The sequence below is a fragment of the Gadus macrocephalus genome, chromosome 6 (assembly GCF_031168955.1).
Source record: "Gadus macrocephalus chromosome 6, ASM3116895v1".
Taxonomy (NCBI): domain Eukaryota; kingdom Metazoa; phylum Chordata; class Actinopteri; order Gadiformes; family Gadidae; genus Gadus; species Gadus macrocephalus.
This window is the reverse complement of record NC_082387.1, coordinates 5,065,384-5,078,723: the sequence shown is the minus strand read 5'-3', so window position 1 is coordinate 5,078,723 and position 13,340 is coordinate 5,065,384. Positions and strand designations below refer to the sequence as shown.

The 13,340-nt window shown below is 44.1% G+C and overlaps 1 protein-coding gene and 1 long non-coding RNA gene across 6 annotated transcripts in view; both read right to left on the bottom strand.

The window, feature by feature from the left end:
- Positions 1–685: 685 nt before the first annotated feature.
- On the bottom strand, positions 686–4,314 carry LOC132458764 (uncharacterized). Of its 4 annotated transcripts, XR_009525940.1 has the most exons (4): positions 3,613–4,314; positions 3,419–3,526; positions 928–998; positions 686–805 (listed from the first exon to the last, which is right to left on the bottom strand). It is a non-coding gene; the product is annotated as an uncharacterized LOC132458764 (long non-coding RNA). The 4 variants fall into 4 exon arrangements; XR_009525938.1 differs by having other exon boundaries at positions 3,419–4,310; XR_009525939.1 differs by having other exon boundaries at positions 928–3,526; positions 3,613–4,310.
- Positions 4,315–12,703: 8,389 nt separating this feature from the next.
- upp1 (uridine phosphorylase 1) overlaps positions 12,704–13,340 on the bottom strand; it is a 32,212-nt gene continuing 31,575 nt past the window's right edge. For both annotated transcript variants that reach the window (XM_060053022.1, XM_060053021.1), the window contains exons 7-8: positions 13,154–13,300; positions 12,704–12,895 (exon numbers count right to left, since the gene is read on the bottom strand). In XM_060053022.1, the coding sequence (XP_059909005.1) occupies positions 12,747–12,895; positions 13,154–13,300 (296 nt within the window). In that variant the 3' untranslated portion in view covers positions 12,704–12,746. The remainder of the gene's footprint in view (positions 12,896–13,153; positions 13,301–13,340) is intronic.

The following is a 13,340-nucleotide window of genomic DNA, read 5'->3' as shown; positions in this document are numbered from 1 at the left end:
TAGACCAATTGCCTCTATCAAATAATGCTCCCACTGCAGAATCCCATTATTTGAAACCACTACTCACCCTATGTGCACTGTAAGAATACGGGGAGCACATTTTGATGCTTGTTTATAACGTCTTTATTTAAGATAGCTGGAGTACCGTATGTGGATAGACCAATCACCTCTATCAAATAATGCTCCCACTGCAGAATCACATTATTTGAAACCACTACTCACCGTATGTACACTAAGAATATGGGGAGCCTATTTTGATGCTTGTTTATAACGTCTTAATTTAAGATAGCTGGAGTACCGTGTGTGGATAGACCATCGCCTCTATCAAATAATGCTCCCACTGCAGAATCAGATTATTTGAAACCACTACTCACCCTATGTACACTGTAAGAATATGGGGAGCATATTTTGATACTTGTTTATAACGTCTTTATTTAAGATAGGAGTACCGTATATGGATAGACCAATAGCCTCTATCAAATAATGCACCCACTGCAGAATCATGTTATTTTACACTCACCCTATGTACACTGTTGATGCTGTTTAATAACGTATATTGAATATTTCAGCGGTACAGTATGTGCAATGTACGTAATGTAAGAAATATGTTTGTGAATGGGATTCTGTGTGCGTATATGTGCAATAGATAATAATTATTCAAAAGATCCAATAATAAAAACCGCCAAAAGATCTCAAATCTTTATTTTATTTTAAGGCATTTCTTGCAAATATATACAGCCTTATTTTCATGGGCATATTGGGCACACTCAAAATTTGCCCACCGACTGCACAATCCACACTGCACCTACCAAATCAAACAATTAAAAGAGGCTTACAATTTACAATGAGATACATTGTATGGTATTATGCACACACATTTTTGAGTCAATTAATAATACAAAGCACATATTTTACGTGATACTTTACCTTTTCAATCATGCTCTCATCTGCATTTTCTTCGGCAAAGGAGCACACCACACAGAAGTCCTCTGCATTCCCTAGAAACAAAGGTTTTCATAAGCTTTTAAAACTCCAATCATTCTGTGAGTAAATAAATCATGGTACACTATAATGTATAATTTGTGAATAAAATAGAAAATACATTTCAAAAAAGTATCCACACACATAGTATACTTAAATATATACATGTGTCACAAATACCTCCCTATTGTTTATGCTATAAAGACACTAAAAGCATTATGTTTTCAGCACTGAACAAATGACTAAATTAAAAGTGTAATAAATAGTTATGTTTAAAGATCCCATGCCATGCTATTTTATGGATGCTTTAATATAGGTATTAGTGGGCCACAAACACAGTATTCAAAGACGTCCCCGAAATTCAGCCGTGGTGCAGAGTTACAGCCACTCCGAACCAGTCGCACATTGAGCTTCCCCCAAACGCGCTGTTTCGGTGGGCGTGTCAAGGCAGGTCAAGGAGGGGGGTGGGGGTGTGGCCCTGAGCAGCTTGTAGCCACAGTACCATTCGCTCTGGTTACGGTGGGCGTGTCAAGGCAGGTCAAGGAGGGGGGTGGGGGTGTGGCCCTGAGCAGCTTGTAGCCACAGTACCATGCGCTCTGTTTACGGTGGATGTATCGCAATGGCTCGTAGAAACCCATATTATACATAGATATCTATATAATATAATATAATATATATTATCACCTGGCCCTGAGCAGCTTGTAGCCACGGTACCATGCGCTCTGTTTACGGTGGATGTATCGCAATGGCTCTTAGAAACCCATATTATACATAGATATCTATATCATATAATATATATTATCACGGCCAAAAGCTGTGTGAGCCTCCAGACGATAGGCTATTATGAATCTCAAACGACCGCGTCTTCTTCAGATTGATGTGGAAGTGGAAGAACCAGAGACGTCGGAGAACCCGACGAAGTCCTTTGTGATTCATTATATCGTCTGGAGGTGCACACAGCTTTTGGCCGTGATAATATGTATTATTTGATATAGATATCTATGTATTATATGATATTATTTAGATGTAGAGCCCCAGGACTGTAACGCAAGTGTTGTATACTTCCTTGTTATTTGGATAACCGTTCTGCTGTTGGTGTGATGGCGCATAACACGTCGGACTCTCGTCTCTGGTATTTCTACAACGAGACTCGTAGTGGGGGTTATCTCAGCCATGGTTGAGAATGAATTGGGGGAAAGGAACTTTGGCTTTGACTCCCTGAAGTACATGAACCACGACATGGAGGAGAAGGGGATTGTTGGCCGCGAATGTATCCCGCTTGAGCCCTGCTTCCCGCCGCCTCGGCAGCGGTCAGCGCTAATCACCGCCTCCTGAAGCCGAGGCGGTGGTCCATCGGCAGCGAGGCTCCGGCGGGAGACGACCGCGGTGAACAATCCCTTTCTCCTCCATGTCGTGGTACATGCCTACTTCAGGGAGTCAAAGCCAAAGTTCCTTTCCCCCAATTCATTCTCAACCATGGCTGAGATAACCCCCACTACGAGTCTCGTTGTAGAAATACCAGAGACGAGAGTCCGACGTGTTATGCGCCATCACACCAACAGCAGAACGGTTATCCAAATAACAAGGAAGTGTACAACACTTGCGTTACAGTCCTGGAGCTCTATATCTAAATAATATCATATAATACATAGATATCTATATCAAATAATACATATTATCACGGCCAAAAGCTGTGTGCACGTCCAGACGATATAATGAATCACAAAGGACTTCGTCGGGTTCTCCGACGTCTCTGGTTCTTCCACTTCCACATCAATCTGTAGTAGACAGAACCGCGCGCTGCCTGCTGCGGGCGCGAGGCACCACCGCCCGGCTGCCCGCTGCCGGGCGGTGGTGCTTCGCGGCGGTGGTGCCTCGCGGCAACCGGCGGCAGGCAGCATGTCGCAGTTCATGTACTTCATGTACATGTTCATGTACTGTCGTTCTGCCATTGCATTCACAATTCTGTAACTAGCCTGTTACTACGAACTAAGCAACTACCGTACACGTATTAGCATTTAGCACTAGCTCAATCACGACTCCTTCAGAATTCTTGTGGGTGGTTACGAACCAACCAAGTGGGCAGGGCCATGAATAATAATTTGACAACGCTACGTCACAGTGTCACCTTATCCAGATCGGCTCATTTCTTCTGCCTTTTTCCTTTCATTGCCTATTGCATTCAGCAGACAAACTGCATAGATTTCAAACTTACCACAGCTCACAAACTTATTCAGACCTATGTTATTTAACAAACAATAGGAAAAATGTGATTTTAATGGCATGGGCTCTTTGAAAAAGTATTAAAGTTTATAGTACATTACCCTGACTGATAGACTGATCACCTTATGTGACTGAGGGGAGGGAATTTGTATGGATTTTGACTACGAAACTATTTTGATGGCACTGCTCTCGTGCAGTGTTTGATGCCACTGACCTTACACTGAAGCAGCTCAGTAGCAACATGCAACCGTGCCTGATGAACAGCCCGTGGAAATGTCTCGACATCACTGATGTCTCCGTACCGGAGATAATCATCTGCAAACTGCGAAACTGCATTTTAGATGGTAACAGTAAGTTAATAAGTAAGTTACTTATAAATGGCTGTACAATTAGTACAAGCATGTTTACCCTCAACACTAAAATCCCACAGCTGCTGGAATCGCTATTCTCTTAAAGGTCCCATGACATGCCATCACGTGTGGGTTGATTAGCCGTTTTTCAAGCCGTTCTGGAAATCTGTCCCTTATGACCTCACAGGTGGGCGTGTCCACCTAGATGTGTACTAGGTGGACATGCCCACCTGTGAAGTCAATGTATGCATTGCACGGTCTAGCTGTTTGCGCAATACAAAGTCAAGTTGTGTTTTCGAGCTGGTTTGCTAAAGAGGCTAATGTAGCTAACAAAACAATGACTAGCCAATGGGAAACGGGAATGCTATAAGTGCTGCAAAACAGGAAAGTACGTCACGTTCTCGCTAGAACCGGTTGTACGCACCGGCGTACCATACAAATGGATTACACCAACGTTCCCCGTTTCCCCTGGATCCAAACATTAACCAATCACATCAGTGTATCTGATATAGGAGGGCAAGAAGCGAGCTAAACAGATGACGACAGAGCTGCTACGAATCTGTCAGTAAACATCGCAAGATGGCTACGTGTGGACATGTCAGACTTGGCTTTTCCTCTAAAAGAGGAACAGAAGACAGCGCTCAAAGCTTTCCTTTGCAAGAAGGACGTTTTTGCTGTTTTACCGACCAGATACGGCAAGAGTCTAATCTATCGGTTAGCTCCGCTGGTAGCTTAGCGCAGAGTGATAGATATAACAGAGTGGCAACCCTTCCATTGGACTCCGTTGTAGCGTTTTTTGCCGCCTACTTCCGGGTATGGAGCCTCGCATAGTACCAAAACATCCATTTACGGCGTAGATGATTCATTTCCCTTGCTGGCCGTCGAGTAACTTCTGAGGTAAGTCACTGCATCAAATAGCTACCTATTTTGAATTGTCAACTGTCTATATTGTATCAGAGGCACTTGATGATGCATATACTAATATTTATTTGTATATGCAGTGTAATTATGTATATTTTTATCTTTGTAGACAACCGATTGCCTGCTAGTTTGTTAGCGTGACTTCACCATCTGTGAAGGTATCTCCGGGGGTAAATTTATTAAATGGCTACCTCTTTTGAATTGTCAACCCTCTATATCAGAGGGCCTTTTTGAAGTATATACTGATCTTTATTTGTATGTGCACAGCATAATTATACATATTTTTACGACCGATTTTCAGTCCTTGCCTGCTAGTTAGTCAGCTCGATTTCGCCAGCTGTGACGGTATCACTGCACCAGAAGTTAAGTAGTGAATCTCAACTTTTATTTAGTTAGTTATTGATGTAGGATTAATAGGATCAATAAGGTTGATTAACGACGGGTTTAACCTGCTGAACCTGACGGTGTTAGCTACGGTGTTAGAGTACTGTGTGTCTGATAGTATATAGATAGCTATAGTTAGTAGAAATAAGGTTGCCTTTGTTTAATTATACCCTAGAAAAGGCTGTTGGATTACATACATGAATAGAAATAATTCCACACAAAAAAGATAAGCCATAATGACGAGCTTTCAAATGTTATTACAGACAGTAGTGTCATTCTTTTTTTTTCTTAATGTAAGCTTCTGTCCACCCCTTCCCCAACTTGGCAGCAATTTTTTCATGTGTGGGAAACTCATTGACCTACAGGCTATTCAAGGTCTTGTCTGATTATTTTCACTCTCCTGCAGGTGGTGGCTGCTGGTACTAGCGGCGGCTGCTGCTGGTGTATGCGGCTGATGGTGGATGCTGCTGAAGTTAATAATATTCCTCCCTGTTCCTTAACTTTGTTCTTGTTTTACAAGTTAGATATACATTAGTGCTGTCAGTTAAATGCGTTATTAACGGCGTTAACGCAAACCAATTTTAACGGCGTTAATTTTTTTTATCGCGCGATTGACGCATTTTTTTTTTTCTTTGGCTCAAAACAAAGAAGCAGTAGCCTGACTGCTATGTTCAAGGCAGTATGTTTGTATGTTCATCGTTTAATTGCACTATAGGCTTTTTTTTTGTATCGTCCTGTTTTGATCAGTAGGCCTATATGGCAATGTTGTTATCAATAAAAAAAACATTTGCACAAGGCAAGCCAATGCACCATGTTGATAAGAGCATTAAAATGAGAAATTGATGGGACAAAGAAATCAAGGGATATTTAGCATAGAATTTTTTTATCTATGACATTAATGTGATTAATCGCGATTAAATACTTTAATCGCTTTACAGCACTAATATATACACACACGCCTGTTTGCACATTTGTTGTTCTTGTTCCACATGACTAAATTTGTTTTATTTATTGATACCCCCTGGCTCTACTTTGCCAGCTTGTTCAGTTACGTATTTTAAGCACATAAGCTGCCCCCACATAGCCATTAGGAAGCAGGACCGAACATACCACCATCTCCACCTCATCCCTAACTCTCCACCTCAAGCTGGTGTGTAGTGAGCGTTCTGGCACCGATTGGCTGCCGTGCATCACCCAAGTGGGTGCTACATATTGGTGGTGGTTAGTGAGGTCCCCCCTTCACTTTAGGCGTCTTTGAGTGTTATTAATTATTATTATTCTTCATGTTTAACCTCTGTTTTCCTTCTATTCCTAGTCTGTTTTACATAGTTTTGAATGATGACTATATGCTCTGTAAGGTGACCTTGGGTGTCTTGAAAGGCGCCTCTAAATTAAATGTATTATTATTATTATTATATAAGCCGTAAATACTGTACATAGCCACAAGGGGAGCAGGACCTTACTGAAGGCTGCAATAGCTACTCCATCCACAGAAGGCAGCACCTTAGACAGGTGGGGAACCGAGGCTAAACGTCACATAGGCCGCGCCCACTTCAAATAGGCCACGCCCACTTGACGGGCAATAGCGCGTGATTCAGTTGGAGGGGACAGAGATCAATAGGTAGACGGCGGAGAGCCACCGGGCCTAAGCCCGGGGGGCTTGAAGTAGATCACGGTATTTTCCTCTCCACGCGTTAGATACAATTCCCTCCCTTAAGCTTCATAGTTACCATACCGAAACATGCCTACTTTAACAAATAAAGTGAGTTAAAAGCGACCAAGGATTGGACCACTTTCTTCAAGAAAAAACGCAACAACACTTACTGTATGTTTGCTTCGTTGTTCTTAGAATCTTTGTGATTTTTTTCACAACACTCTGCATCTCAAACACTGGGTCCAGCTTTACATGGTGTATCCTCCTTTGCAGCGTGCAGATGATAGGCAGTGGAATCTGCATTTGCTGGAGGGTTTTATAACCAGTGGTCCATTTTACTTGTATTGCTTTAATTGTCTTGCTTCACCGTATTCCTCTCGTTAACACTTATATATTCAATATTCATCCCTGTTCCTTCACTTTGTTCTGGTTTTTTAAGTTGGATACACACACACACACACATACTTGTTGTCTCACCGATTGTTTAAAGGTTGGGTATGGGATTTGCGAAACGCCAGCAGATTTTGAAAATACACAACTCAAATGGTCCTACCCCCTCTCCTTCAACGCTGACTCTGACTCCACCCATTCCAAGTACCTGGACGCGCAATCATGCACGAGCGCGAACAGAGATGCGCGAGAGCGAGCCAGGCTAGCGTAGGTTTTCGTTTAACAACATGGCACTACATTCAGCTGTAAGTTGCACCCAGTACCGCGAGAAGTGGGGGTGCTGCAACACCCCCTGTCCGAGGCCCTGTCTTATCACAGAAAACGATCCTTTCTAAAAAACTCCGGCCAAAGTGGAGATTTCTGAAAACGCCGGTTATGTGTTGTCGTGTCAACGGGGAGAAACGGGATTTTAGGTTCTGAAGCGTCACATTATGCACCAGGAAATGCTTAACGTCATGTGAGCGCCCGCTGTACCGTATTGGTCCGAATATAAACCCGAACCCCATTGTAAGACGACCTATATTTGGAAAAAAGATTTGAAGACCAGATCTTGTTTTTATGAATAAATAAATTGTATTCATTGAAATAATATACGAAAATAAAAAGGCATAGAATAAAACACTGCATTGCCACTAAACAGTAGCGCAAATAGGCCGTACTGATGTGTACACCAAAGACTATTCCTGACACTCCTCTGCCCCGCTGTGTTCGCTCTGGCTGTGGTCGCTCCGAACTGTTTCGGCCCGTGGCAAAGCGAGTCATCCTCGCTGCTGTCCAAGGCATTTTGAGACGCAGCATTTACTTAATGCTCATATGACCTAGTGCTGAAAAAAGGTTATATGAAAAAGTGTGAGGGTAGCGGTGGTGCGCTAAACTTGTTCTGTGAGCAGCTGGATGTGAACCATGGTGTGAAGGAAGTGAACACAACGATCGATTTTCAACTGTGCGCGCATGCACTGGTGTAATTGAGCTGCGCTGCTATATATCTTTTTTTATCAATGTAACGAGTTGCGAGTCTAGTGCAGGCTGAGTTTTTTTTTTCCAGCACCCCCTGCTGAGAATACGTTCCCTATGGTTGCACCAGATGTTATAAACATTAAACGGTCACATAAATCATTACTATTTTTAGAAAATGTATGTTTGTTTCATATAATTGTATTGGAAGTCCTGGTTTTCACTAGGGTTGCCGCGGTGTGGACATTTTCACACCGAGTAATACACTCGTCTCAACACCGGTATTACCGAGCATAAACGGTATAAACTTTGAAACTAGGTCAACCGCCACACAAGCATCGGTTTTTAGACCCTTCTCGTCCTTCAGTTGCCGCCAACGTTCGAAAGCAGCGCCTAGGATTATTCTTGATTTCAGTTTTTCTCTTTCAGCGTTTTTATCATCAATTACTCTCTGAAAAAGAGTTTTCCTTCTCTTTGCTGGTGGTGGTGGTGGTGGGGATGGTGGCGTCTTGTCTGCCATCGAAATTGTCTTCTACTGCTAGGTCCAAATGTGGATTAACTAGTTCCAGTAGCTACCGCAGGATAACAACAAACAGGAGCTTGCTCTGGGTCACGAGCTCTGGGTCACGAGTACTGCACGAAGGGGTCGCGCGCGGGGCGCGGGGGAGTGCAGTACGACCGTTTGATTGACGTACTTACTGTCCAATGCAACTCGGTGGCAATCCAAATGATTGGCTGGAGTTTTTCGAGCCCTGCCCGTTCCACAGATGATTGACTTGTTTAATTTTCATGTCAGTACTTCTAACTCAGTGGCTGTAAGCGGGTTATGATAAGGATTTCAAGTAATTTTGCAAAAATGGCCAAAAAAGCGAATTCCATACCCAACCTTTAATATAAAGAAATACTATTTAATTCCTCCAAGCGTAATGATTTGTTCTTTAATATGCGATACTTTGTATGGCTTAGTCTTAAAAGTATCATGGTTGTGTGGTGAGCTCCTGCCTCATCAGAAGAAGTTGGAAAATAAATGCTAAATGGACTCTTGCTACTCTGCTTTCTCAAGCGCTCTCTGACCACGGGTAAGGATGGCGCCGCGGATGGCAGCCTCGGTACTTCGCTCTCTAGTACTTTGTTTGTTTTTGTCTGTTTATTATGTTTTCGGTGGTATTTCACCAGCAACTTTTTCCAGAGAGGAGCTCTTAATCATCCGGCATACCTCTACAGGATTTTTTTCTCCAGTTTTTACTAACTCGGCAAGTTTTATTGAAATCCTGGTCGGAGGAGCAACGGTTATCCTTGGCATCTGCCGGAGACGCAGACGGGGGATACGAGCAGGAGCGCTTGTGAAATTAAGGAAGCGGGGACTACGCACCTCGCTTCCAGCCATTCACCTGGCAAACGTCCGGTCCCTGGTAAATAAGATGGATGAGCTGTTGCTTCTCAATCAAACCAACTCGGACTTTTACAGATCCGCTGCCCTGTGTTTCACCGAAACCTGGCTCTGTGAACGCATCCCGGAAAGCGCACTTCAGCTGCCCGGTTTCCAACTCATCCGGGCGGACCGCAACACAGAGCTTTCGGGGAAAACGAAAGGCGGAGGAATCTGCTTCTACTTAAACGTTGGTTGGTGTACAGATGTTACAGTGCTGGAAAAGACGTGTAGCCCTCACTTAGAGTCTCTCTTCATAAACTGTAAACCCTTCTATTCTCCGCGGGAGTTCTCCTCATTTGTTATGGTTGGTGTTTACATACCACCACAAGCGTGCGTCGCAGACGCGCTGCAACAGCTGGCCGACCAGATAACGGACATAGAGAAAAAACACCCGGACTCTCTCGTTATTATTGTTGGGGATTTTAACAACGCCAAACTCAACCAGGAACTCCCTAAATACAGACAGCATATCAAGATTCCCACCAGAGACAAAAACACACTGGACCACTGTTACACAGTCTTGAAGGACGCCTATCACGCTGTTTCCCGGGCAGCTCTAGGACTTTCCGACCACTGTCTGCTTCATCTCATCCCAACCTACAGGCAGAAACTAAAAACTTCTAAACCTGTGGCAAAGACTTTAAAAAAATGGACAAGGGAATCAAAGCTGGAGTTGCAGGCTTGCTTTGACTGCACCAACTGGAGCGTTTTTGAAGCTGCAGCTACAGACCTAAACGACCTCACAGACACGGTAACATCTTACATCCGTTTTTGCGAGGACCTCTGTGTGCAGACCAAGACCTTCTGCACATACAACAACAGCAAACCTTGGTTCACTCCTAATCTTAGGAAGCTGCGTCAAGCTAAAGAGGAGGCCCATAGTAGTGGGGACCGGGACCTATATAAGCAGGCCCGGAACAAGTTGACAAAGGAGATCAAGGTAGCCAAAATAAGCTACAGTGAGAAACTAAGATATAGCCTCTCCGCGAATGACCCTGCATCAGTTTGGAAAGGCCTGCAACAAATTACAAACTACAAGAGACCATCCCCCCACCCTGCAGGAAATCCCAGACTGGCAGACGACCTGAATGACTTTTACTGCAGGTTTGAAGAGCACCCTTTGTCACACCCCTCACGCACAAAAGGTTTTCCCTCATCACCCATCCCCCTCCCCCCACCTGCACTAACTATCTGCGAGAAGGATGTGTGCCGGCTCTTTCAGAAGCAGAAGATCAAGAAGGCTCCAGGACCTGATGGTGTGTCCCCCTCTTGTCTGCAAGTCTGTGCTGAACAGCTGGCGCCAATCTTCACGCGGATCTTTAACTGGTCCCTGGAGCTGTGTGAAGTGCCCTCCTGCTTTAAATGCTCCTCCATCATCCCAGTCCCCAAAAAAACCTCCATCACAGGACTAAATGACTACAGGCCTGTCGCCCTGACGTCTGTGGTCATGAAATCCTTTGAGAGACTGGTGTTGAGCCACCTGAAGGACATTATAGGTCCCCTGCTGGACCCCCTGCAGTTTGCCTACAGGGCAAACAGGTCGGCGGATGATGCTGTCAACATGGGACTACAATACATACTGCACCACCTCGACTACCCAGGGACGTATGCCAGGATCCTGTTTGTGGACTTCAGCTCGGCGTTCAACACCATCGTCCCTGAAATCCTTCATCAGAAGCTCACCCAGTTCGAAGTGCCTGTCACCACCTGTCAGTGGATCATCAGCTTCCTGATTGACAGGCAGCAGCATGTCAGACTGGGGAGCATCTCTTCCAAAACCCGGTCCATCAGCACTGGCGCCCCACAGGGGTGTGTCCTCTCCCCGCTGCTCTTCTCCATCTACACCAATGACTGCACCTCAAAGAACCCGTGTGTAAAACTCCTGAAGTTTGCAGATGACACCACCATCATTGGTTTGATCCAGGATGGTGATGAGTCTGCTTACAGACAGGAGGTGGAAGCGCTGGTCCAATGGTGCAGTCAGCACCACCTGGTGTTAAACCACAACAAGACTGTGGAGATGACAGTGGACTTTCGGAGAAGTCCCCCCCCACTCCCCCCCCTCACCATCCAGAACGACACAGTGTCCACTGTCGATTCCTTTAGGTTCCTAGGTACAACCATTTCACAGGACCTAAAATGGTGTCCCCACATTTACTCTGTCCAGAAAAAGGCCCAGCAGAGGTTATACTTCCTGCGACAACTAAGGAAGTTTAATCTGCCTAAAGAGCTGCTGACCACCTTCTACTCAGCCATCATCCAGTCTGTCATCTGCACCTCGATCACTGTCTGGTTTGGGTCAGCCACCAAACGGGACAGGGCCAGACTGCAACGGACAATACGGGCTGCGGAGAAGATCATTGCAGCTGACCTTCCCACCATTGAGGACCTGTACCAGTCCAGGGTCAGGAAAAGGGCAACAAGAATCGCCCTAGATCCCTCACATCCTGGTCACAAAATGTTCAACCTCCTACCCTCGGGCAGGCGATACAGGGCACTGTTTGCCAAAACCAGCCGACACAAAGTCAGCTTCTTTCCCCAAGCAGTCTCTCTGTTGAACGCTCAGAATTAGCCCCCACCCTCTATTTTATTATATTATTATAATTATTGTTATTTATTGTATTGTATTGTTATTCTGTATACTTAACCGTTTATTTATATATATTTTTTTTTTTGTACTGTTTTCTGTTTTTCTCTTTTTTAGATATTAACAATAGGTTAAATGTTGTGTGTTGTGTAGGTTAAGTGTTGTACATAGAGAGCTAAGGGACCGAAGTCAAATTCCTCGTTTGTTCGCAAACCTGGCCAATAAAGCTGAATCTGAATCTGAATCTGAAAGTGAATCAAGGAAATCCAATAGTCCAGTTGCGCAAAAATGAACATCTTGAATCGTCTTTGAAATCAGAACAGATATAAGGTAAAAGTTAAGGTTAAGACACTAAAGTCAGCCTATTGCTTCCCATGCTAACACGAACGTTAAGCTTTCCCTCAAACTTAAAAACATTTTTAATTTATATTTACCATTCAATATTGCAATCGCTGCCGTCAGTCCCATTGAAGAACACAGCAACACAACGTGTTTTGGAATCATACAGGTTTACATGAACCACGTGACATCCCTGCCGGCGAGATCAGAGAGTGTCGCACTGGATACGTCACCCCATGTTTTTTCCTGATTGGTTGTTGCGTTATCCAATTGCATGCAGTGATATTTTCAAATGCATGCTTGATGACGCCCCTCGAGTTGGGCCATTTTCATTACTCGTTGCCAGACCCTACAGCTTTCTGGATTTCCAGGCTTTGAGCTACGCACAATTAATAAAATCACAGAAACAAAAACTATCAAACAATGCATTCCACTCAAAGACTTTAAGATTTTCCCAATACAATCTTCAGCTTAGATTTTCCCTGAGGACTCTAGCTGACTTTTAATGAAGTGGCCAACTAGAATCTGAGGCCGTTGCTGTAAGTCATGGAGGACTTGATGAGAGCCGCTCAGCTGGTCCCCCTTCTGGCGGTCCAGGAGTGTGACACACACCACAGCAGCTTGGGAAGGCAAGAGAAAAAAATAGGTCAAGAGGGCATTTCAAGCAAGATGTAAAAGTATAATTTAAATGATTATATTACTTACAAAACCCTTAACCAAAACAATGATACAAGTTGTAGAATACTGAAGTGAATTAGTACGGCAGTAAGATACATGCATAATTACAAAAATATAATGCACTGAATCTGCACATTGAACAAACAAAATGCACATTCCTCTTGACATTTATAAGACTTCAAAACATACTGCAGGCCTACCTTTCAAACCACTTAGTTTACACATGCTAGCGAATACGGAGGACTCCATTTCGATGTTGCGAACTCCGGATGCATACGCTTTGGCAAGGTAGTCCTGCTTGTCCTCTTGGGTGTAGGAGCAGAATGCTCCGTCCAGGCGGGCCTGGCCTGTGTCCAAATCATCCACCAGTCATTTCAAATGAAGCCA